The 24,962-nt window shown below is 37.0% G+C and overlaps 1 protein-coding gene across 8 annotated transcripts in view; it reads left to right on the top strand.

Annotated features, from left to right (window-relative positions):
- Window positions 1–23,762, top strand: part of DPH6 (diphthamine biosynthesis 6) — a 187,493-nt gene extending 163,731 nt beyond the window's left edge. For 4 of the 8 annotated variants that reach the window (XM_085062003.1, XM_085062002.1, XM_085062009.1 and 1 more), the window contains 2 exons: window positions 20,332–20,464; window positions 23,423–23,762. In XM_085062003.1, coding sequence (XP_084918129.1) covers window positions 20,332–20,464; window positions 23,423–23,441 — 152 coding nt within the window. In that variant the 3' untranslated portion in view covers window positions 23,442–23,762. The other 4 variants (XM_085062004.1, XM_085062005.1, XR_014852591.1 and 1 more) reach the window with 3 other exon arrangements.
- Window positions 23,763–24,962: the final 1,200 nt, after the last annotated feature.

Here is a 24,962-nt window from a genome sequence, read left to right as displayed (position 1 = left end):
GTTCTCCAAACTCCTTTTTCAATGTACCAGAATTCTATGTTGGAGAGACTGTATCAAGACAGAGAATTTTGCCCCTTTACTGCTGATATTGTACTTCACAGAGCATATCTGATCTATTGTTCTGCCATCCGATGCCTCACAGGAAACTAATGGCAGATGCATAATTCTTCTTGATTTTCGACTTAATTTTCATATAGTTGCAAGCTAAATTGCAATACAGGAAATTGGGGACAAGTACATTTTGCCTATTGAATGATCATATTCAACACTAGAGCTCTTGATACAGTTCTCATGGAACAAACCTGCCAAATTGTTCACCTTCACAAAAAAACAGACTCACAGACACTATAATCCTTTAAAAGTACTTTGTGAAGTAACTGCTGGTGTTCCTGCAGCAATACGTGTTAGTTTTACTAGCTGTGTTAAATTTGTGAAGTGACAATTCCATGTTAGCTCATTTAACGAACAGCTTTTGACCAGATATCAATCTTTTATCTCCTCCTAAAGGCTAAACGTTTCTGCATGTTTGGAATTAATTGCATTAACTTCATTAATCTGTTTTGTGATCTTAAAGCTCCTATGGGTGTTTTAATCTGGTGTTTGAGGTGACTTTATTGATCAACCCCAATTCATCCTGTAGTTGTGAACTGGAGTTGACTAGTTCACTAGGTTGACTTAAAGCTGTTTGACTATGATTGTTGTTGCTTGTCTTCATTATGGATCACAGAGTTTATGTTAGATAAAACTCATAAAAAGTCAAGTAATGAACAGGAAAGAAATAGAATTTGTCTAAAATTTGCTAAAACATTTTATTGTCCCTAAAAGCATAATCATGACCTTCTGCTCAAGTGGATAGAATTTGTAGCCACAGGGAACCTTTCACACAGATTTCATTGCAAGATTGAAGCTAAAATGAAAGGCCAGATAGTTCACAGCCATTCTGCTGGCTGTGGACCGAAAAATTGTAACTACTGGAGTAAGTTCAAACTGTTATCAATTAAAGAAAGACTGTCAACATTCTCAGTGCTCTGTCCATGCAGAGCTTGTTGAAAATTCATTAAATTCATCAGCATTAGTGTCATTTCCAGGGTAATATACAACTTACTGTAGCAAAGAATTACCTGGAAGCAGTGATTCCACTATTCCGACTTATTTCTAATAAGCACATTAATTGTATTTTGGATTTCCAATTTTATTTCTCAACTATTTCTTTAGTAGCCATGTGTTTACATACACCTGTTTTTAATATATGCCACTATTACCAACTTAAAAGCTATTTTTTCTTTCTTACATATTCTCTCTAAGAAACAGAAGGTTCTGAAATTCCCAGTTACATTTTTCATCTTGTGCCTTCAGAGGTACCACACTGGTGACTTGTTGGAATTTTGTAAGCAGCAGTTTTAGTAATGAAAAATAAAAAATACGCCTAGCTGTAGTACTTTTTATGTTTTGATCTCAGGAGACCTTAGAAAGGAGTTTAATTTCATCACCTGAATTTCACTGAGAAGGAACCTGGAGACAAGAGAAGGAGGTAATGACTTATTCACATTTTCTCAGTAAGCCTGTGACAGAAACTGAACTTTTGTCTCCTGAATTCCAGCCAAATATTTTCTCAAGCCTACTCTCCTTCTGCACAGGAGTGCAGATTCCAAAATGCCAAAAGACATGAAAAGCAGACAATCTAAACAGGTGTGAACGAACATACAGTTCATAAAATCCTGGCTCGTCTAAAGTTTGTGGCAAAATTTCTTTCAGTTTTATGGAGTCAGGATTTTCATCAGGTCAAACCATCTTTAAAAGAAAATAGTGCCATATTTACACTAATGGGTCTCTTCGGATCTAATCTCTTTTTTTTCCCCCCATAAACAGTTTGAGTTACCATAGGTTCTCTGATTAAACTTGATATATAATTTGCTGTCAGCATATTTTGCTGAACCAGACCTTAATACCATTCTTTGAATTTATTTTGCTTTAAAGAAAAAAATATGCCGTACCTGTTCTGAAACACACTAAGCTTGGCTTTTATCATCATCATTCTGAAAAATCTGTATTCTTGTCTTAGTTCCTTTGTATTGTCATTATATAGGTATTATTTTATCTGTTGGTGGCAAATTTCATTGTTACTTATAGATACTGTTCAATTAAATATATTTTCACTTGTGTTGTGACCACAGAGTAAGATGAAGAGAGATGTGCTATTAAAATTCGTAAGTGTGTTTTGGATTTAGAGCATACATGTTTGCTATTAAAAATTAATGATAGCTTTAAAGGTTACCACAAGTTAATTTTGCTCAGTAAGTAATGAACTTAGTAATAATCCAGGAAGTAGTAATTAAAAGTTTATATGAAGAAGATGATTTGCTTCTGACAATTAAGTTTGGGGTAGTGGCTATGGCTATTCACTGTCTCTGATTTTGTTACTTTTTTATATGATTAAACTGAGCTTTTTCCTCCTTCAGATAATAGTCTGTGGCAGTGGGTAATAAGCATGCACTGAAACATAGAAGGCCAGGAAGTGATTTGGTGTAAAAATTAAATAATTTGCAAGCAATAGGAAGGAATTGGTCTATGTGTAACCAGTGTCTTTCAAAAAGCCTGAGAAACAAAGTACTTTTCCTTAATGTTCAAAAGGAAGCGTACAAACAGCTGAAATCCATAGAGTCAACTGTCATACAGCCATAAAATAGTCCCATGCACTATATTGATGATGATTTACATAAAGTCACTCAGCAGGGCAAATGTTTTCTTGAAAAATTATTTCTTGAGGACTATGCTTGAGGACTTCTTTCTCCTTTTAAGCTACTCATCACCTTCAGAGAATTCTGGCTAGTACCTTAATTAAAGGGGTTACAAAACTAATGTGGCTTATTATTTCTCACAAGACAGTCTACTCTGTTTGGAGAGAAATGGTGACCAGGATCTAAGACAGGAAATGCTTATGAGAGATGAGAGAAATTCCACTGACCATTGCATAAAATTGAAAGGGGAAAGTCAGAACAGGACAAATCTAATGTATAATGGCCATTTTAAGGTAGTGGTTGTTTCCTGAGAAGCTGCCTTCCTTTTCTAACTTTAGAGATTAAAATTATTAGTGAAAAAAAACCCAAACCTGCACCAAATCACAGTATCCTTTCCAACGTATCACCTCTACAAATATACTGCTCTAATGTTAGAACAGTAAACTGAGAAACAACTGATACAGAAATTAAACACACCAGCTTGTCCTGCAAAAGTTAAATTATTACTGATTCTATGTGTTGTGCCATGGACCACACTGGGTATTTCATTTTTCTTCTGACAGCTTGGATTCAGGAGTTTGGTTGGTTTTTTAACATGTTTGCTATAGAAAATATTTCATTCTACTGGGGGACATGCTGTTGAGCAGTAAAGGATCTTAGCTTGCAGAATATGGGTAAAGCTGTGCTCAGTGTGGTAGATACTGACCTGTCACATGGTAACAGCACTATCAGCACCGTGTAAATGAAACTAGATAAACAAAGGTATATAGTCTACTCTTACTGTGAGAGAATTAAGCCTTGCTTATTAAAATTGTTTTAGTGGTTGTGATAAAGACTAAAGATAAAGATTAAGCAATTTTGAGAATATTGTGGCTTTAGGCCAGAATTGTCGACTGTTGCATATATAAGACTAATTTTGCAAGTAAATCATCAGCAATGTATGCACATGACCTGTAGTCAAATTCATGAAAGAGTACTGGGAATGTGGAATTGCATAGGCTGTGCTCTTAAGTAGTGTAACCAGAGGAGCATTATCAAAAGTCACTGATGTGATTGCATTGCATATATCTAAGTCTTTTTGTCAGAACTAATGTTAAAGCCATACTTCCATTATCCTTCCTAGTACAGGTATGTCAAACACAGTGTAGTACAAACATATGCCAAACTATCTTCCTCTACAGAGACTACAGTATCTGATAGTTTTCCTTAATGTAACAGGCTAAAGCTATCAATGTGAACAGTGTCATTGGCATTAGGTGAGGATATCGTATAAATTTTATCAGTACTTGAAGAAAATTGGTTTTACAATGAAGGTGGTGAAACACTGGAACAGTTTGACCAGAGAATGGGCAGATGGCCCATCCCTGAAAACATTCGAAGTCAGGTTGGACAGGTCTCTGAGCAACCTGAACTAGTTGAAGATCTCCCTGCTCTTTGCAGGGAAGTTGAACTAGATAATCTTTAAAGGTCACTTCCAACCCAAACTATTCTCTGATTCTATGATAAAAATTGAAATAAGGCTCTTGCTAAAAGCATTAAATTCTTACCAAGTAGTAAGTCCAAGTAGTGGAGAAGGCATGTAATAGTCAACATCCAGGCATCTTTTATTTCTGACACTATTCTGTGTGTATATAAGCAAGTGATGATTTCTTTTTTATATTAATAACAGGCAAAGAGTTAATATTGGGCAATATTTACGCAAAGTAAATAACTTTAACATTGGTGATACCTTTCCTGGAGTTACCTTAAGGTAGAATAGCTTTGCTTTGCTCTTCTCTGGCTGGCTGACTTTAGAAGAAATTTTTGTTGATTTAAAAGGTAACAGAGAACTGTCCAGATTGAAAGACCTGATTCTAATTAATGGTTAATCAATTTTGAACTAAAATCAGAAGAAAAAACAAAGGCTACCACCTGGGCGGTCCTGTTTTGATCTCTTAGCATAGGTGGCTATGTGAGGTTAATTTTTATGTCCCACCAGCTAACATAGTTGCTTTTTCTAGGTAGTTACAGCTATGCCTATGATGGTATAGTGCCAGAAAACATTCTGAGTTGTCAGCATTCTCTATACTATCCCATGCAGTCCCTCTCTGCAGTGCTTCCTGCAGTCTGCAGAAGGGTTATGGGCTGGATGAACTAGTCCACTTAGGCCTAACTGTTATCTGTATTAAGTGTATTTGTTTTTTTCAGTGTTTCCTAAAACCTTATCACATGATCCACATCACCTTATCATGATGACCCCACTGAAATTACTAGTTTTACCATTGACTTTGAATCAAGTCAGAACTATTTTCTTTCATCATGTTCCAAATTTAAAGGATTTTTTGCATTCCTTGTCTCGATTAGGTGTTTGCCAAAAAAAAAATTAACACATTCAGCATTAAAATCAGCACCACAGAATCCCATACCTATAGAGAACAATCTGTGTGAAAGAAGGGAGGTCTCTAAACCATGCAGGTCACAGTGATCCACCTACAAGTGTCCCCAGTCCAGAGATTCAGTAGTTTGCTGCATCAATGTCTTTTCTTTAGCACTCTTCTGCACCATCTCTGTAGGCTACAAGCATGACCTCTGCACTCATGCTGCTACTATTTGTGCATTCAACTATCTAAAACCCTTTAGCTGAACCCCAGAATACATGTGGCAACCTCTTCCACCAAAATCCTTTCTCCACCTCCCAGCTCTGCAATGCCTAATAAGGTTCTGTGCCAGTAATCCTATAAATGTAGGGAAGTACATCGCTGTGAGTAAGTGCCCCTTGCTTTCACCAAAGCAGACGAAGGTTTACTTGGTGACCCTTTATTAATAATTGCATTAGCTAGAGTAGAACCAATATATTAGTCTTAGCTAAATTTGGTTCTTTAGGGCTAAAAGTATGTGCATATATCTTACCTAACAGTATTTATATGAAGTGCTTGCTCCATAAAAAATTACTTTCTATGGTGCATCCATTTAACTACATCAGCTACACATTGCTCGCCAAATGTCACCAGTAAGACTACCAGTGACATGCATATCCTTGGGCAGATTTAAATAGCTTCCTTTATTTTAATTAACCTGTCAGAGGAAGCTTCTTCATTTCCAACACTTAAAATTAAGCTTGGCCTAAAGTCTAAATTTAGCCCTGCAGCCGTGATAGATTTGAAGACCAGTCCCTTTCACAAGGGTTTTGAAATGCTCTCATAGTTGCAAACATAAGAAGAAATTTAGACTACAAAGTAACAGATCTGAGTAAAAAGCTTCCAGCTTATATTGTTGCTTTTCTGATTATAACTGTTTCTAATCTATTTACTTTAAAACAGCTTCCAAGCCAGAATTACCGAGTGGCAAGCTTCTGTATTCTGCATCTTTTTTTAAATTAAACTCTTCCGAGCAATGGGAGTGACAAGGGAAAGTTTGCTAGACAAAAAAAGAGATTGTAATAGATCTCTAAATAAAGTATGTTTAAATCCTTCTGCTGTTATAACTGTTGCATTTTAGCTTTATTTTCTTTTATGAACATAAATTAAATTTCCACTTGAAGCTGGTTTTTTGAGACTGGAAAGCCATACCAGAAGAATCTGAAATAGGAAGGATTATCTGGCCATTTAGTGTAAGGGACTGTGCAATGAAGTTGTTTGCAGTAATAACTCATTTAACCAGAGCCTATTTAAATTCCTTGTTGCTGTTATAAAAGAGTGATGCAATTCACAGTTGCCTGGACAGCTCAGATAAGATCAATTTTGTCTAACTGCCTAAAAGAAGTTAACTGTTTTGTTTAACCTAATGACCTTGGTTCTTTGTGTTGGTTGACAGATACCTCCAAGGGACCCTTCATCCTATTTTAAAATGGGATTAATAATCTTTTGGAACAGAGGGCTGCTTTTCATCAGATGTCTAGCTTTTAAACTGTTAAGTTACATAAGAATAATTCCATCCTAAATTTAAAACAAAATCTGGGTTTGGTGAAAACCACTGGTTTTGAATTGGAATTTTCCTGTTTTAAAAATGGTGTTTATAACACTCATTACTAACACCAATGAATCATTGTAAATTCCTATAAAGTAGTCCTCAGAGATGCAATCAAGTCAGAATTAAAACAGTAATTTTGAATAGTGTAAATTATGTCATTCATTTCAATGGACATATTATTTTGGTAGAGCTGTGCTGAAACCTAAAGCTGTCGTTATAGATATCAGCCCTTCTTACTGTTCCATGTCTGATCCTTTTAGAGAAAAGCTCAGCTAATAACTTTATTCTGCATCTCAAACAGCGTGTTATGTTTCTCATCTAGCTGCCAAATTTCCCAGCTATTCTGCCTGCTTGACAAAATTGTGTATAAGTAAAAAACATCCAGGTGATGAAAATGTGGTAGCAGTATAAATTATATTAATTTTACACTTGATTTTTCTACAGTGTATCCGGCTCTTTATTTTGTAAGATAAAATAATATATTTCACTAAGGAACTGCTGAATTCAAGGCTTGAGAATATACTAGCTTTTATACAATTGATTTTTAACTATTTAATTTAGAAAATAAATCAGTCTAATCACTTTTAGCGCATGAGTTATATTCATCCTGTAAACTCCTTATTATTCATATGCAGAGGGATGTGTCCAATGATTAAGACCCCAAGGATTTGATTGAAAGAATAATCTGCATTTCTAAAGAAAAAATAAGCAGTAGGGTATTTAATTCTTAACAGAAATGTTGTGATGCACGTCAAAGCATCACTGACTCTTAGTTTTAAAAACAGTATCTGCAACTTGCTTGCCAATTGGCTGGTTCACTGCTATATCTGTAATGTACAGTCTTGATCTAATAATTGCTTATTATGCAGTTGTTTATCAGCTCATTTGAAACATCCTGAAATTCAGTCTAGCTCAGCAAATTGCTGTGCTTAAGGCGTTTTTACATTCTGGGAAATTATAATATCCCCAGAAGGCAAAGAATTAATAATAAAAATCCTCTTTTGTAAAAGATTATCATTGCAGAGCAAATGGAGCAGATCTTCCCTATCTTAGCACATTTAATATTCTCATTTTTTTCTATGAAAGTTTGATGGAAAGACTATGTGGGGATCACTGTTTTATTAACTTGTTAAGAGACAAATTTACTGAACCAATGCAGCATATTGATTTCAGTGTCTGCTATATGGAAAAGCAGCAATAGTAATGAATGACTTCTAGACATTTCCATATGGAGGTTATCTCATTCTTTAGACATTTTGTGATCTTGATTTGTCTGTTTAGGCTGGCACTGAGGAGTTAATGATTAAAATTACAAGGATGCTTTCTTTGCTCTCTTGTTTATTACGTACAAGTTTTTCCTGCCTTCCAAATCTTTTATTCCTAGTATGCCCACCCTTTTTGAATGCTTTGCAAAGGATCCATAGTTTGTCTCATTCTATTCTGGTGAGTTGATTTTTGGTTTGATAGGCAATAAACAGAAATTAGAAAACTACATGCAGCACATTTTTCATCAGTTCTCAAATACTTTCCAACTGATTAAGCATGCATCCATCTCTGGAGGGAGGGGGCTTAATCCAGTTCTTAAAATCCATCACATAATACAGATGCCTTGATCTAATTTCCTTTATAATTGCAAACATACAAAGGTAAATGTCATAGCTAAGATATTTAAAGAGAAGGAAAAAGATAATCAAACGAAATTGAGTTGCAATCCTCTAAGTACTTTTCTTGAAGATTTTCAAGTCCACAAGCATACCTGTCTTCCAAGTTTTATTTTTTGCTTGATATTTTGAGGAAAAAACAACCTTGCTGCTTATTCTAGAAGTTCAATGCTGATTTTATTTCCATTATTCATTTTCACGTTGCACCATTCAAGCATCAGGCAAAAACCAAAGATGTCAGAGAGCGTGCAGGCATCTGTGGTTCTTCAGCCTACAAAATAAGTGATCCATGTAGGTAAGGGCTGAAATCATACCAACACAATTCAGAAATTATTCTTCCTATATCTGTACTCTTACCATATTTTCATACCAAAAGGAAAGTTTGTAAGTTCCCTTCTCAGCTGGCTATGTTGTATCTCTTAGAGGTCACAAGCCTTTCTACTAAGAAATCTTAATTATCTAGACAAAAAGTCTTTTTATTAGCAACATTAAGACCACACAGGCAAGTGGTTTTTGGGAATTAATTATGTATTTTTAGGCCAAGTCATCAGAAATATTCTCTGGATGTTTTTATCAAGCCTATCTTAGAATTGGTACAACAGTTTAAATTTTTATCCTGAGTTTCAAAAATATGGATATTTACAGAAATAGAAAGATGGAAATTGAAATACAAATACATATATAATTTCCAAGTAAGTAAAATTTACTTCTGACATAAATTTAGATCACTATGTATTATTTTTATGTAAGCTATCAGCAAAGGGGTTTTAGAAATAGCAGATTTATATGTTCTTTTGGATATACAGGATATACAGTGACCTACTTTGTAGACATGGACAGAACTGTGTCTGTAAAAGTATTTAAAGTGAGTCTCTAATGTAAAACATAATTTAAAAGAGTCTTATTGAAGCAGCATCTTTTACATAAGCTCTCAGATATACTAAAGCAGTAACAATTATTCATCAAGCAATCTCAAAGCATTTCACAAAGACGGGAAAGTACTTTTTTGTTCTACAGAATGGAAGCGTGAAATCTGGAGTTTGATATTACGAAGGATCAGGTATTTCAGTTGCTTAGAAACACAAAAAGGAGATAGAAAGGTCTTGCCTGACACTTAAGGAGACACATGTCTTTTACACCACTGAAGCTTTTGCAAAATTAAATAAAGCATAGCTCTGTACATGCTCATGAAACCAAATAAATTGCCCAGGGTCTTCCAGCAACTTAGTGGCAGAGCTGGCAATGGCATTCCTGCCCTGTGGTCTTTATGCTGGGTCCTTTCCCCTCGACCATCACTTCATCAATGCATTGACTGAAATGTGAAATCATCGTTGTTTGACCTATATCAACATTGGAGTAAAAGGCAAGGCGAACTGAATATGAAGTTGTTGTACATCTGAGGAACTTTGACAAGATGTGCAGAATGCAAGTGAGCCAGAAGTACTTTATGACACATTCAGAACCTGAATTACAGTTTTAGTAATCATCAGTTCCCCTTCTTCTCTGTCATTTCTTTATTTAATATATTGCATGCAAGAGACTTATCATGCAAGTTTTATAAGCTTGCAATAAAAATATAACAACTGTTGTATTAAATTATTTAAGTTGTAAACCATTGTAAAAAGCAGAAAAAGTTATATCGATGTGGAGACAGAAAAAATTATTGTGATAGAGTATAAAATATATTGTGCTGATTACTACAGAATTTTTGCCCAGTTTAGCATATTGTAAATTCTTGGTTGGCCTTAAGAATGAAACTGCATGTAGATTTTTCTGAAGAATTGTGGCAAGTGGTTTAAGAAAAGTGACGCTAAAACCAGATATGTAATTTAAAAACAAATCAGCAAAAATGGAATAGCAGACAAGAAATATCTAAGAGGTCACAAGAACTGTGGCAAAGCTAAGGATCAATGTATTTAAAACTTCCAGATTTCCCCTGAGGGAAAGCTAGAATTCTGGAAGAAATGGATAACCAACTTCTGTATTTTAAGCAAGTAGATTATTATTTTATTCTTTTGTGTTATGCTTTACTAAAGAGATATACCAATAACTTTGAATCTGGTTGTATTTATATTATTAGCATTTGAAAGCGCTAGATTTATCAAAATTAGTAATCACAAAGGGAAATGTTTTCAGAAGAACACAAATATATTTAGCATGAAGTTCTGACTATACATCATAAGAACCATTTAATTTTCCTTTATTCTGCCTCTTTGCTCTTGGTAAGTTCAAAATGTAACCATTTAAATGATGATTAATAATAATCATCATCATCCTCCTTACGGATCAACCTTTTTATCTTACCAGATTTTTTGGGACTGTTAATGACCCCAAGTGTTCCTGTGGCAGGTTGTAGATGAGTTATCTTTACCCCTGCAAAGTGATTTGGCAGAAATTCAGCTAGGCAGAGCATATTTTGTTGCCTTCCTTTCTACCAAAATGTGCGTTCTGCAAAAGAGAAAAAGAGGTGGTGGCCTCATTCTAATGAGTCTTCCCAGCAGTGATGCAGTTGACAAAACACCTGTGAAGAGAAGCCTTTTTAAAAGAAAAGCCAACTCATTCAGATAATGCAGCGTAAAAAATACTGGTAAGACCACTCTATGGATGACATTCCAAGTATGATATTCGCTCACAAATTAAGGCCCAAGGCATAAAGTACCAATGTAGGCCAAGGAGAGGGCTGCTTGGGCCTCTTACCTTTACTTTAAAGATGACATCTCTTCTTGAACAATTTATTTCCCTTTACCTGCACTGCAGTATTGTTAAAACCAGATCTCATACTGCATATCACATCTTTAAACAGAACAAAGCAAAATGATAAATTATGTTTCACTGTGCCTGATAGGCTGGGCTTCTCTTGGTGGAAAAGATAAAGGTCACCCTTCCATCACTTGCACTTCATGTTTCTTAACAGTGGTTAAAGCATCACATACATTTATCTTCTGAGCATTTTCAATTTCATTAATCCAGTATCTCGTTGAGCTAACATAGTTCTTAACGGAGATGTAGCTTAAGGCTTCAGAAGCAGAAATTCCTGTCAAAAGAACCAGTGATCCAGCAGAGGAGCTGCCAGTGCTGCTGACTAACTGGTCACCTGTGGGTCCTGGCCTGCCAGAAGTGTCTAGGGGCTGATCCACCTAGGTGAATCTGAAACTTCTAAGCAACAGCCCAGATCTGGGCAGCTTTTCCATTTACTACTGGGCTATACTGCGTGCCTTACCTGTCACACAAAATGTAAGAGTTACAGAAAGCACTGCAGTTTGTGAAATCCCAAAAGGCAATTTCTAATTTTTTTCTTAAACAGGTGTTTAAGACCATTTATTTTGGTGAAGAAACATTCTTCTTTTTTAAAATATATATATTTGTGTGATAATTTAACTTTATTGCAGACTTTTGTGATACACTGTGGTATAAAATACACAGCAATGTATAATAAGAAATCATAATGCAGTTAGATGTGTAGCCCTATGACAGCTATAATAGACTATTTTGTCATAAAGTCCACAGGTAACTTTCAAATTACCTGTAAACAACTCCACCTGTTGACAGTGGAAGACGAGCAGAGGCCTCCCAGCAGTGAGGTTGTTTAACAACAGAGCAGGTGAAACCTATGCAGCATTGCTCTTCTGGGACTGTGATTTTAATTTCCAGAGATCCAAAAGCAGCCCAAGCAAAATAATGATTCAATTCTTTGCCACTGTATTATTGTTTGTAAGTGTCTTCTCACTGTGTTATGCTCTCAAGAGAAGAGGCGTGTGCTGGGTCAGAATTTGGGGTCAGTTGTTGGCTTTTCTACAAATTACCTTAACAAATCATGTAATTCTTCCACTGTTTTCTATGGCTCAGTTTCCTACCTGTCCTATGTTCCTTTTTCAGCTCTCAGGTTTTTTATGTCAATGGTAAACTCTTGGTGGTAGACTTTGTTATTTAGTGTTTATTCAGTGCCTGATAAAATGACACTTAAGTCTTGCTGAAGGCTTTTGTAAATGATGCTATTAATAACTTCAAGTTAGAGCAAAAATGACTTGCAGCTCAGATTGCTCTGTGGCCAAGTTACAGACCCTTTTTCTTTCATTTTGTTGTTGGTTGACACAGCTGAATGACTCTCCCAAGCCTCCTGTTCCCAATTCCATAACAAACTACGAGTTCATATTACACAGGAAGCACTAGCACTGAGATTTATTGGTCATCCTTGGAGGCCATGAGAAGGAACAAAAGACTTTCATCTCTCTCTTTTTGTTCCTTGACTGTAGGGAGTAAGAGGGTACTGATATCTTGGGTCACTGCCATACAGGATAAAAATCCAATTAATGTAAATCTGCCAAATCAAGGGAAAGTAAGTAGTGTAGCTATCAAGAGCCCACAAATTTCTGGGTGGATCATCAGCAACCTCTGCCAGCACAATTTCCCCATTAAAACACAACCTGGGTTTTGTTCCACCTCTAAATACTGGTCTACCCTTCTTTTAACCTGCTCTGGCTAATTTTGCATAGGTTGTCAATTGCAGCAATAATCAAATTTTAATCATTTGTTGACTCACTCAGCACAAAAGGTAGTGAATGCCATGACCACTCTTTGTTACATCTTCCAGGCAGCTTTGATTAAACTGCTGTGAAGCCAGACTTGGATCAATATGAATGATCTTCATCGACCTAATAATATATTTTACATGTTTAGTGCACTTTTATCTGTATCTGTTAGAATACACTGTTTAAATTAGTGCAGGAGATTGATTTAAAGTTTCAGAGTTCTTTACAATGGTAAACATTAGAAATAACCTCATTAGTTTGCACATGATACTATATATAAATATGTAATCTATCATGCAAGTTCCTCAGCAGGTGTAAATTATCATAGCTACAATTTATACTTGTTGAGAATCTGGCTTAGAAACTGAAAAGAATTATTCCATCAGTATTATTTTAAATGACTGCAGCTTAACTTGACATAAAGCAAGGACCATATGATCTTCTCTGTACCCAGTCTAAAGTTGCTTTTAGAAAGCTTTTCTATTATTTGTAGACTAAATTCTCCTACCAGCAGATGTATGTGGTGTCCTCTAGTTACATACAGCCTTTTGGATGCACTGTGTCCAGTCATGTATTTCTTTAACCCACTGGCTTTGAAGACTATTTAGCAGACTTAATAAACGAACAAATGTGGAAGCTGTACCAAACATATCACTTGAGGATGTCAAAGCACTTAGCAAACATTGTTACAACTGAGTCCATGTGTAACCACTGAAGGACATATTTGCTTCAGTATGTCTCATGACAGCTTCATAAAAAATATACTTAAGTGAATTTAACACTTGTGAAAGGTGCAAGATTGACAGGCCCTAGAGATAAAAGTTCTTGCATTAGCAGCAGGCACAGCCGGGCTTCCCACACACACTGCCCCACCAGTGTCCCCAACTCTACCTGGAGGGCACAGCAACCAACTGTCCTACAGCTTGCAAATCTGCCCATCTCATGCTCCTGGACTGTGGGCCAAGAGTCAGGAGCTGTAATGTGACCTAAGGGTGAAAAACCAAGTTCCATAATTATTGCACAGGTGCTGTTGCAGTTGATCATTTTCACACCAAGTTTTCAACTAATCTGGAAAAAATGAAATAACGTACATGTTTATCTGATTTAGAGTACAACAAAAACATGTGCGTGAGCCTCTAGTGAATGCTGTGGTTCTGTCTGCCCACATAGGCACATTCAAGTGAGCCTAGAAGAGTGAACAAGTACATACACATACTGTGAAGTGCATTCTTAGATGCCTCCTGAAAAATGGGTCCTTACTGCTTCCTATGTTTGTAATAATCTGTCTCCATTCATAACTCATCTCTGCTTGGTGTCATTACAGCACATCTTCCCCAGAGATTCTGCACACAGCTAGCATACAAATTCAATAACCATCCACCCCATAAAGAGATTGGATCGTTACAGGGTTGAAGAATAGCACACAGGGAAAACAGGCTCGTGATCTTTGCACTCTGTCATGGTTTTAGAAAAAGCGCAAGTTCTTCTCTGAGTGATTGTACTTGGAAAGTTCAGTCCTCCGTTCTCTTTGAAATTATATTTAGACCTCACTGTGAGTATAGGAAGGGCATGCTTAAGAGTTTCTTTATTTAGTGCAGAAGGCTAATGACATTTTAAACAAAAGCACACATTTATAACCTTGTATAGGCTGATTCTCAATCTGTATATAGGACATGACTAAAACCAGAACATTGGAAAACACACAGCGATGAGTTTTCATGCTCTACTCTTTCCTAAGCTGTATCCAGCAGCTTGAAAGAATTATTATGGAAGCTGAATCTTAATTCTTTCTACTGAGAAACAGTCCTAGCTAATGTACAGAGGAGCTCAGCAACATTTGTTTATCTTTAGAAGAGTGACATTTATTTCTGCGACTTGCCAGTGATGGGTATGGTAGCACACCTAATTAGACTGGTACTGTGTGCACTTTGGAAGGTAACTTCTGGATAGCCAGAGAGAGTTGGGTGGCTTATAGCTGTTTTAGGGATGGCATTTGGGACTGAAATTGTAATTGTTGTACATACTCATTTATTTGATGATTATCATTGCCTTATTTGCTTTTCTTCTCAAAATTTCTGGTGCATCTGTCACACTGTTCAACTTTAGGAAGCATCCCTACCAGCCTAAGTCCATACTATACCTAAGATGAAGTTTAGGTTTCAAAATCTGGGAGTAAGTTCATGAGAGAATGCATATTTGGAAGAGGATGTTTTAAGATGGTAGTGTCCATGAGCTCTGCTTGAATATGTTGCCTCATCCAGCCTCAGTTTTCCTGTGCGAGCTGTCTACTATAAAAAAAAGACCATTTTACATCATCTTCTCTTTCACAGGATTGATCTCTTTAGTACTGGTTTCATGTTTTATTCAACCTAGTTTCAAATACTCAGTGTACCTCAGTCATGATTTCTTTTTTACTGATGGTATTGTTGGGTGTTTTTGTCTGCTTCTATTTGTATAGTACCCCAATGGGATTTTCTTTTCATTCATTTCATTCAGTAGTTCCTAATTTTACCTATATTGTGTTATAAATCTCACTTCCATCTGCTACTTTTTACCTGCCAGTACTATTAAGTATTTTTTCGTCAACCACCTTTTAAATATTTTTGACCTGGTAGCTGGCCTTTTGCTTTCAGAAAGAAAAAAGGCTTTTCTCATCTGCCAATGAGAGAGAAGGAGGGCAATGCTAGAGACCTTCTCTTACAGAATGACAATATTCCATTCCCTGAAAAATGCAAAGGAAGAGAAAAAGATGTTTACGAGTTTTTCCCAAGATGCACAATATACTTGGGCACCACTGAAAACACTACTTGGAAGGAAAGGCTTCCTAAAGTTTACCTACCCCCTCCTGAAGCTCTTTCTCAGTTCATTAGCTGGAAAAGTCTTTACAGATGTGAAGTATTGCTTTAATTTTGTTTAAAAAAGGGCTAGAAACTAGAATTCCTTATTAGGGCATGATAGGAGAGAGGTTCTTTCAGGACTGAGTTAAACAGAAGCCTTCAGAAGAATAGAAAGGGGTTGGTTCATTCCCATCTTCATGTAAATTGAATTACAGGGTTTAGTAAGTGAAACAGATCATAAGATAAACCCCGCAGAGGCCAGGAAGCACTAATTAACGCCCACAGTGAGTAACTTTTCTGAGATTGGTCTTTAATCAAACTTTGCTCTGAAAACAAAACAAGGTATTGTGGCAGCTTGATAAAAGAGATGCATCACCAAGGCTGACAGGCCCACGATCAAACCAGTACTAAAAATAAGTGTTTTGTCTACTAATTTTCTTTCAGATGCTAAAAAAATGCATGAGCTACAGTCTGAAAAGACTTGTACAGTTACTCAGCCAAGTGACTCAGCTCTGGAAAAGTGAGGTTCCTGTAAATGTTAATGCCCTCCATGATTATGAGGGAACACTTTTTCTTTCCTACACACTGCTGTTGAAACAGAACAGCAGAGAGGTTTGTGAGGCTGGGAGAGGAAGAGGCAAGATCTGGATTCATTCAGGGTTGGTCATTTTACGCCAGCTGTCCCTCTCCTCTTGCTGCTGGTGGTGCAGAGTTCAGGCATCCTGAATGATTTACTAGTGTGGATTAGGATGAGCCAATCACTCATTTTTCTTGTCTCTCACATGAACAGTAAGGTCCATGGCTGCTGTTTTTTGCACTCACAACTTCTCACTAAATCTGAGAGCAGGAGTTATCAGTAAGGCTTGCAGGGAAACACAGCTCGTTTTCCTCATTTCCTTTCGTCTGCTCAGCTTTAGGAAGAGTTGCTACAACTCCTGTGGGTACCCAAGCCTAGAGCAACTTTCATTATGTTTTCACTGTAGCCTGTTTAAAAACATTGCTAGAACTTTCAGGTTTGGGATAGATTGCAATAGGACAAGAAGTCCACTGCACAAATAGGACTAGCAGTAAAATATAAAAGAGCACTAGTTTTCTCTTAATAGCAGATCTTTCTCTTGGCACAAAAAAAGACATGGACCCATTGAAGCAGGTCCATAGGCTTGGCACAAAAATAGTCAGAGGAGTTGAATATCTCTCTCCAGTGATGAAAGACTGAGATAGTTGGGGTTATTTAGCTTGGAGAAGGCTCTTGAGAGTCTGTTTAGTGGCCTTTCAATATGTACTGGGAGCTTAATAGAAAGATGAGAGACTTTTTTTAATCAGGCTTGTAGTGATTGGACAAGGGGTAATGGTTTTAAACTAAAAGAGGGTAGATTCAGACTAGATATAAGGAATAAATTTTTTACAATGAGGGCAAGTGAGACACTGGAACAGGTTGCCCAGAGAGGTGGTAGATGCCTCATCCCTGAAAACTTTTAAGCTCAAGTTGAACTCAGGGGCTCTGAACCACCTGGTTTGGTTGAAGATGGCTCTGCTTATTGCAGAGGCAGTGGACTAGATGAGCTTTAAAGGTCTCTTCTAATTCAAACTGTGTTATGATTCCATCATTTCTCTTGGTGACAGCTCTGCTGGGTGTAGTGTTGCCCTGTTTTTACAGCCAAAGTGACAGAGTCCGATCAGTCTGGATCCTAATAACCATATCCTTCAGAGAAGGTGTTGCAGTCATCTAAAATGGTTCTCTGGTGTTAGGAACAAGCTGAAAGAGAATGGCTAACATTGGCCTTAGTACCTTCAGAACAGACTGTCTTTTCATCTGTTATGTGATTACTTGAAAAAGGTATTTTCATTGTTACAACTAAAACTTGTTTAGTGTGAGAAGAAAGAAGTCTGTCTGTATAGATGGGTCCATAAATTGCAAGACAAACTAAAATGTAATGTGAGGAATTCTTGCAGATAGGTTTGTATGAAAGAATTGTTTGCAAATACAGACGTGCAGCTCTGGCTGCTTTGGCAACTGACCAGGCATGTGACTTGAGTTCCAAATGCAATTCCCTCTGTAATTTCTTTTTTTTTTTTTTTTTTAATTTTGGGGTATGTATACTTACAAATTGGCCTGAAACAGTAAATTTGGAGGGTTTTTTGAAGTCTAAATTATACCAGTTACTTTTTTTTTTTTTTAACAAATGTTATTTTGTATTTACTGTTCAACAGGAAAGCTCATTCATCAATTGTTGACATTGAAAGAAGGGAGAGAAATCTAGACACAGCTTAAAAAATCTTAACCACAAGGACTATGTTTTGAAAGTTATGTAGCAAAGAACATAAGTTGCTTTACAGTCACAGTTCCAAAGACTGTCTTAGGAAATCACAGGTTTAAAGTGGTTTCACAGCCTTATCCAAACTCTTACTGGCCATTTGTCTCATACATCATAGCTATAACAGACTTCCCCTGCAATTCAAAGCAGCTGCTTAACTTGTATTCAGATAAATATCCTAGGCCAGAGTGACTGAAGTGCATCATCAGTGTTCCATGAAGGAGCTTATAACAGTTTTGAAAAACCAGTCCCTTAAAAGTACAATGACCAATGTGAAATCAAGTCATCAAGAAGAGTAAAAAAAAGCATAAGGTACCATATGAAAAGCCAAGTACTGGACTGTGAGAAGTATCCATATTTTCATTTAAAATCATCACAGCTGCAACAAAAAAAAATCAGCACAAAATCATATTTTGCTAAATGACTCCTGTTTATATTCCAACAGTATATGTTTACTGAGTTTGATTTTATTTTGGATGGAAAAGTATTAATTGCAATGAAACAAGCAAACTGTGCAGGGTTTTTTTTTTTTTTCAAAATTCTGTACTCCACTACATCATTTCATATTAAGAAAAATGTGAAAAAAACCCTGGACTGTAAAAACTGACAATATTTTAAAGCACAGTTTCCATTCTTGCTGTGGTTATACACCACAGAGATAGTTAGCTGAACGTTTAAAAAATGGAAGGGGGGGGGTCTCCAATTCCTTGTGTTTCACCTTTTCATTGCACTGCCTGATCATTTAAGGCAGAGGCTTGTTCCAGACAGCTTTAATTAAACTATGCTGTGAAACTGTATATAGATCAATGGAAATGATCCATAACAAGCTAATCATGTATTTAACAGTGTTCAGTCCAGTTCAATCACCTTCTAACATTTCTGTGGCTTTACATTCATGTGGCAAAGCCCTGAATGTGTATATGTATTTTTAATCCATCTCATTAGTGACCATATGCTTTGGCTTCAAGGGAGACAAGGACTGTCTGCAATCTGCCAGGGATTTAGGGACATCAATAATTTGTGAATAGTCATGTTGGTACTGGTCGAAGGGTTAAGTGTTCCGCACACCAGGGGCAGATCTTTTGGGACTGGAACTCTTAGTCAACTGTTAGGAACCTGATCCCCTGTGATGCATCTTTTCAAAGTACATGCTGCATGTCAGATCTCTGCGGCAGAAGCAATGGAGCTTTATTATCTCGGGGATTTAAAAACCTCCTCTAAGCAACATAACAATATCTTTTGGTTAAAAAGTGAAGGAAAGATAGTAGTTGTAATATGAAAGTGATTTTTTATGCACTGGGCTAAGTGTGATCTTCCTTTTTGCTAGCATTTTCCTTTTTCATATGAACTATTAGATTACTGCTCCCCTGCAGATGTACACTGAAGCAAAAGTATGGCAACAATAACAGGGACCTGATTTTGAAAACGTAAGTGGGTTCTGTGGCCTCACCTGATACTGCCTAAATCCTGCTGAGGCCAATGACAGCAAAGACGTAAAAATTACGTTCCTAATCATTTGGAATGACCCTTTAGGAGCTCTCAGGACACTGTTTTTTCTACCTAGTATGAAAAGCACCTTTAAAAACAATAGCTCACAGTCTTAGTTTGTTCCATGTTATACTAAAGGGCTGCTAAGTCAGCATAAGAGATTATCAAATATTGATCTCAGTATCCTGTCTTTACAGAGGAATGGCAAAAATAGATGTTAATGCCAGAACACATTGAATAAATTTTGTTCATATTTAAGTTTTAGTTATGTCCATATTCCTCAGTTGTTCGCAGGTAAAAGAGAAAAAAAGCATAGCAGTGCAGGAAGACACTTCATATGGAACCTGCTGCCTGAACTTCTGTGGATCATTTGGGAGCAGGGGCATCCATCCTGCAGGATGAAGCTCACCTGGTTTGAGCAAATTTCATGTACTTATAATCATAGAATCATAGTATGGTTTTGGCTGGATGGGAACTTAAAGATCATCCACTTCCAAACCCCCCACCTTGGGTGGGGACACATTTCACTGGACCGGATTGCCCTGAGCTCCATCCAGCCTGGCCAGGAATGCTTCCCAGGATAGGGCATCCACAACTTCTCTGGGCAACTTGTTCCAGTGCCTCACCACACTCACAGGAAAGAATTTCTTTCTAACATCTAACCTAAACCTACTCTTTTTTGGTTTGAAGCCATCCCCACCTGTCCATCTTTCTTGAAGGGTTCCTTCATGTACTTGAAGGCTGCCATAAGGTCACTCCAAAGCCTTCTCTTCTCCAGGCTGAACAAACCAAATTTTCTCCACCTTTCCTTGTAGGAGAGGTGCTCCATCCCTCTAATCCTCATGGCTCTCCTCTGGACTCACTCCAGCAGGTCCCTGTCCTTCCTGTGCTGAGGACCCCAGAGCTGATGCAGCACTGCAGGTGGGATCTCACCAGAGCAGAGCAGAAGTGCAGAATCCCCTCCCTCTCCCTGCCACCCATGCTGCTTTGGATGCAGCCCAGGACACAATTGGGCTGGGAGTGCACACTGGCAGCTCATGTCCAGCCTCTCACCCACCAGCACCCCCAAGTCCTTCTCCCCAGGGCTGCTCTGATCTGTTCATCCCCAGCCTGTGCTGATACCAGGGGTTGTCCCAACCCAGCTGCAGCACCTTGCACTTGGCCTTGCTAAATCTCATGAGATTCCCATGGACCTACCTTAAGCTGTGTTGTAATGGCAACAAGAACATAGATTTCCAGCAGCATGGTGTCTTCCAACTCTTCCTGTTTACACCATGCTGCGTGCATTGGTGTAAAAGCACCTCAGCTGGGCTATCGGCCATGTCACCTTCCTGGAGGAACACCTCTTAATTTCTTTAAGATATTTCCCTGATGTTTCCCTGTTGACTTCTGTTGCCTCAAGAGCCCCTGGCTGGTCTCCACAAAACTGCAAGTGTGCTGCAATGTGGCGAGCATAATTAATGTGGACTGTCACGGGAAATGAAAACATCCACAATGCACACCACTTGTTTGCTGCTTGATAATCAGCTGGTTTTGCTTGTACTTAAACATTCTGTACCGTGGCATTTTAAATAACTTTAAGACTGACATCAGTCCTCTATAGCTCCTATTAAAGCTTCAGTAAACCCAGTGATTGTAACCCGCTGTCCTTTACTTGTTTTCACTTTTAAAATCAATTTTTGTAAGTATGGCACACAACTGACCAAGCATTTCCATGAGTGATATAAAGAGAGGACATTTTTGAAATCTTTGTATTCAAACAAAGGGTTACATACTCAGAAAACACTCATGGCTAAGGCTCTTATTTATCTAAAAGCGTATTTTGAATGAGTGAAAAAAATATAAATAGTGTCTTTATTAATTTCCCATCCTTAAAAATATACAATTAGTATTGGAAGATTTAGATTTTATTTTTCTATAATTGCATAGGTTAACACAGATTTACTAATTGTGATTGTCTTCTGTGAGACATTAGAGTACAATTTTACTGTTTTAGAAGACCACTCTCTGCTTTTCAGGGGAAGCTTGCATAAGCAGACTTTTATCCACAATTTTTAAATGTATAAAAATGCACGTCTTAAGTTGCACTGCTTTCATATCCAACTAGTTGATTTGTAAGTAAAATATTTAGAGGCATATGTCCCAGATTTTATCCACATTTCACTTATGCATGTAGGCACTGACAATAGAAAGGACACTGGTCTATAGGAAAGGTGGCTCTTCCTGTTTGGCGATCAAGTCCACTAGGGCATGTTCAAATGTAAATAGCTATTTTGGCCCCCTCAAAATGACAAAAGAATGAAGTTCTATTTCCAGATAGCCCCACTTTCAAATTCTCCCTTTAAAAGGAATACCTGGACTTGTTTTGCTAGCTTTTATTGCTTATTTGCAGCTTTTAAGCCTGTGAAACAAAGTTAAAGTCTAAAATTTTATTTTCACAGTTTTAATTGATGAAAAAAAGGAAATTTAATTTTAATAGGGTGGAATCAGGGATTTTGAGGTGCCTTGCCTTTACCCCTTCATCTTAATGCCTTCTGAGTCAGCACAGCCATAAAGTTTTCTGAAGTCAAATTTTACAAGAAGAATGATAGTTTATTAGTTAATTAACAGGACACTGCTGAATATCTGTAATACAGAGAATGACTTCCATTTTTACACACCAGATGAAGAAATCCTTTGACCTTTGAGGTGACTGTTCACCTTTGCCTTGCCCATGTCTGTCTTCACCTCCAATTTCAATGATGCTAATACAAAAGGAAGCCAGCAGAATTTCAGAAGACTGGTACTGTCTTTGCAATATTGTGTAGGCAGCATTGCCATTATTACATTAATTTATGCTACTGCTGCCAGATAGAAAGAGAGGAGTTTTGGCTTCAGTGAATACAATTGCAAAATTCTTGTTTTATCCTGGATGAGGTAACACTTTGACTGAACTGCCTATTCACAGTTTCACAGGCAATGACGCCAAAAAAAAAAGCTCTGACAGTCTGCAAGTTCTGCCCTCTTTACACCCTCTCTAGCCAAGATTGCTTAGTGTTATAAAGAATTGCCATAATCCCAGAAGCTGCTGACAGAAATAAGTTATTGAAACAAGAACCTATGCAGGCTATACCTTATCATTAGGAAACTGTCTTTTCTGGGTCATTCAACGGGTTTTCAGTAGTTTTCTTTAAGGTTCCATATGGCTTGATTTCAAGCATGTTCAATGAGGCTGCAGCACGACCAAAAATGTGTTGATGCAGAGTTTAAATTTTCCTTTCTTTAGTTTTCTTCTATATTCTAATTAGATCTCCTCAATTATTAATTCTGTTCCCATAATGGGCTTTTAAATTTGCAAAGTGCTGCCACACATACCAGTCCCTGTAGAGCTCCTTGTAGCCAGATTCTGTATTTTTAGCAGTTCGAATTTTACTGTAATTCCAGATATTCAGTCATATATGTTGCCATTCCTGGACTTCCTCCATTATGTCTTCAAGACATAATGATTGATTGATGCACCACAATGGGACTTGAGAGAAGAATTTCATTTGCAGACAATTGTTGCTGATCATCTAAATATCAAGAATGACAAAGTACTGAATTTTAACTGGCCTTTCATTATTTTTACTACCTGTTCTAGTTCAGCTCTCTGTATCTATAATCAACAAACTACTCACTCACTCGAGGTTGAGAAATGTGCATTTAACTGTTTTGTTGAATTCTGGCCTTAGGTGACATCTAAAGTTAATCTCAAATTAGTCCACAAGGACGTGCAAGATGTTTCTTCTGTATAAAGTGAAAACTTTCATTTCCTTTTGTTAATTGCTACTCCACAATCGTTTTCAGAAAAGTATTTAGAAATCATTTGTAAGAGATAGGATACAATAATACAAAGTGGATTTATTAATTGTTTTGTTTCTATTTTAGGACTGCAAGAATACCTTGAAAAATACTTGGAAGAGAAGACCCCAGCTCTGATTTTAGTACCTGTGGTAGATTTACCAGGCAAAGATATTGTTCATGTGACATGCTGGCTAAGCTAGCAGTTTAAAGGAGATAAAGCTAGCAGTTTAAATGAGTTGATATGAAAACACACATACATTCCATCCAGAAGAGAACAAAGAAAAGAGTTGATACTAACTCTGTTGGATACTTTCATGAAGCAATATTGTTTGATTTAAGTGAAGTCATATTAGCTTGTTAATGATGCCTCATGATATGTGACAGAGTCCGATTTGTAGGAAGAATAAAGGTTTCTTTTAAAAATAATGTACTTTTCTCTGACTTATTTTTAGATGTCTGCAGGTAGTAGCAGGTGACTTGGGAGATGCAGTTGCTCTGATCACACTGGTTCTTTCTTTGATATATTTAGGCCTGGTTACAATACACTGTTTATAACTTCAGATCATTTGCATGGAGGTGAAACTAGAATATTATCTCCAATACATTTTTAAGGACTGAATTACTTTCAATTCGATGTAGAATTTACTCACTTCAGGCCAACTCATGAAAACCTTATTTGTGGCCAGATTTTAACAATTTTCTAGCACCAGGGAAGAATTATTCATAGTAGTATTTAGCATGCAAATTTTACTGAAACAGATAATGGAAATAATGGCCAGACAGTAGGATTTGCCATCCTGCTTTCTGAGCCAGGGGTATTTTTTGTTTTACATCTGGTAGATGTGGTAGATAGCTCTTATTAAAGAGCTACTATTATCTTATTCAGGTAGCTACCAGCTACCAGTATTCAGAGCTACCATAGACCCAGGGCTTCAGTTTTTTCCAGCAAATCAACAGGAGTTCTACCACTGCTTTCACTAAAACAGGCTCAGATACACAGGTAAAGGTCCTATCAATTTCATTGCCACTAATACTTTATGCATTACATAAGGTCAATATAGAAAAGAAAGCCTTTTGGACTTTGCTTGAAGCAGTAAGGCACTGTAGAAAATCTTACTTTCAGACAAAGGCTATAAAATTAAACCTTCCAGAATGAGTATCAAACCTATTCCTTGCCTAGCCTATATTCCACATCTATATATTCTCTCTGCTTCTCTTCCAGTGTGTGAGTACTGCAGCACTCCCATTATCCTTCTCTTCCACCAGCATGTATCTGACAAGAGTCAACTGCATGGCAGGAGGTTTACACTGAGGTGACTAAGAGGTGGACTTAGCACTCCAGTCTAATTTTCTTACTCACTACCAGCAATGCACCTAGAAGCGCCTGATACAAAACAAGAGACTAAAAATAAGAGGATCTTCCTCTGTTAGAATTTTTGCATGCCCAGCATACTATGCTGATCAATATTTAAAATTAAAGACCATTAAATGTTATTGTTCCTTACTACTGCTTCCAGTAATATAGCAGAGCTGCCATATTCTTTAGTAAGAATTACTTTTTTCACAGATATATAAATATTTTTGAAAGGGGCAAGGAAAAGAATTTGTTATATAACAGTGTATA

This window comes from Lichenostomus cassidix, chromosome 5 (genome assembly GCF_008360975.1).
Source record: "Lichenostomus cassidix isolate B80296 chromosome 5, HeHo_3.0, whole genome shotgun sequence".
Lineage (NCBI taxonomy): Eukaryota > Metazoa > Chordata > Aves > Passeriformes > Meliphagidae > Lichenostomus > Lichenostomus cassidix.
This window is presented reverse-complemented; position numbering and strand designations above follow the sequence as displayed.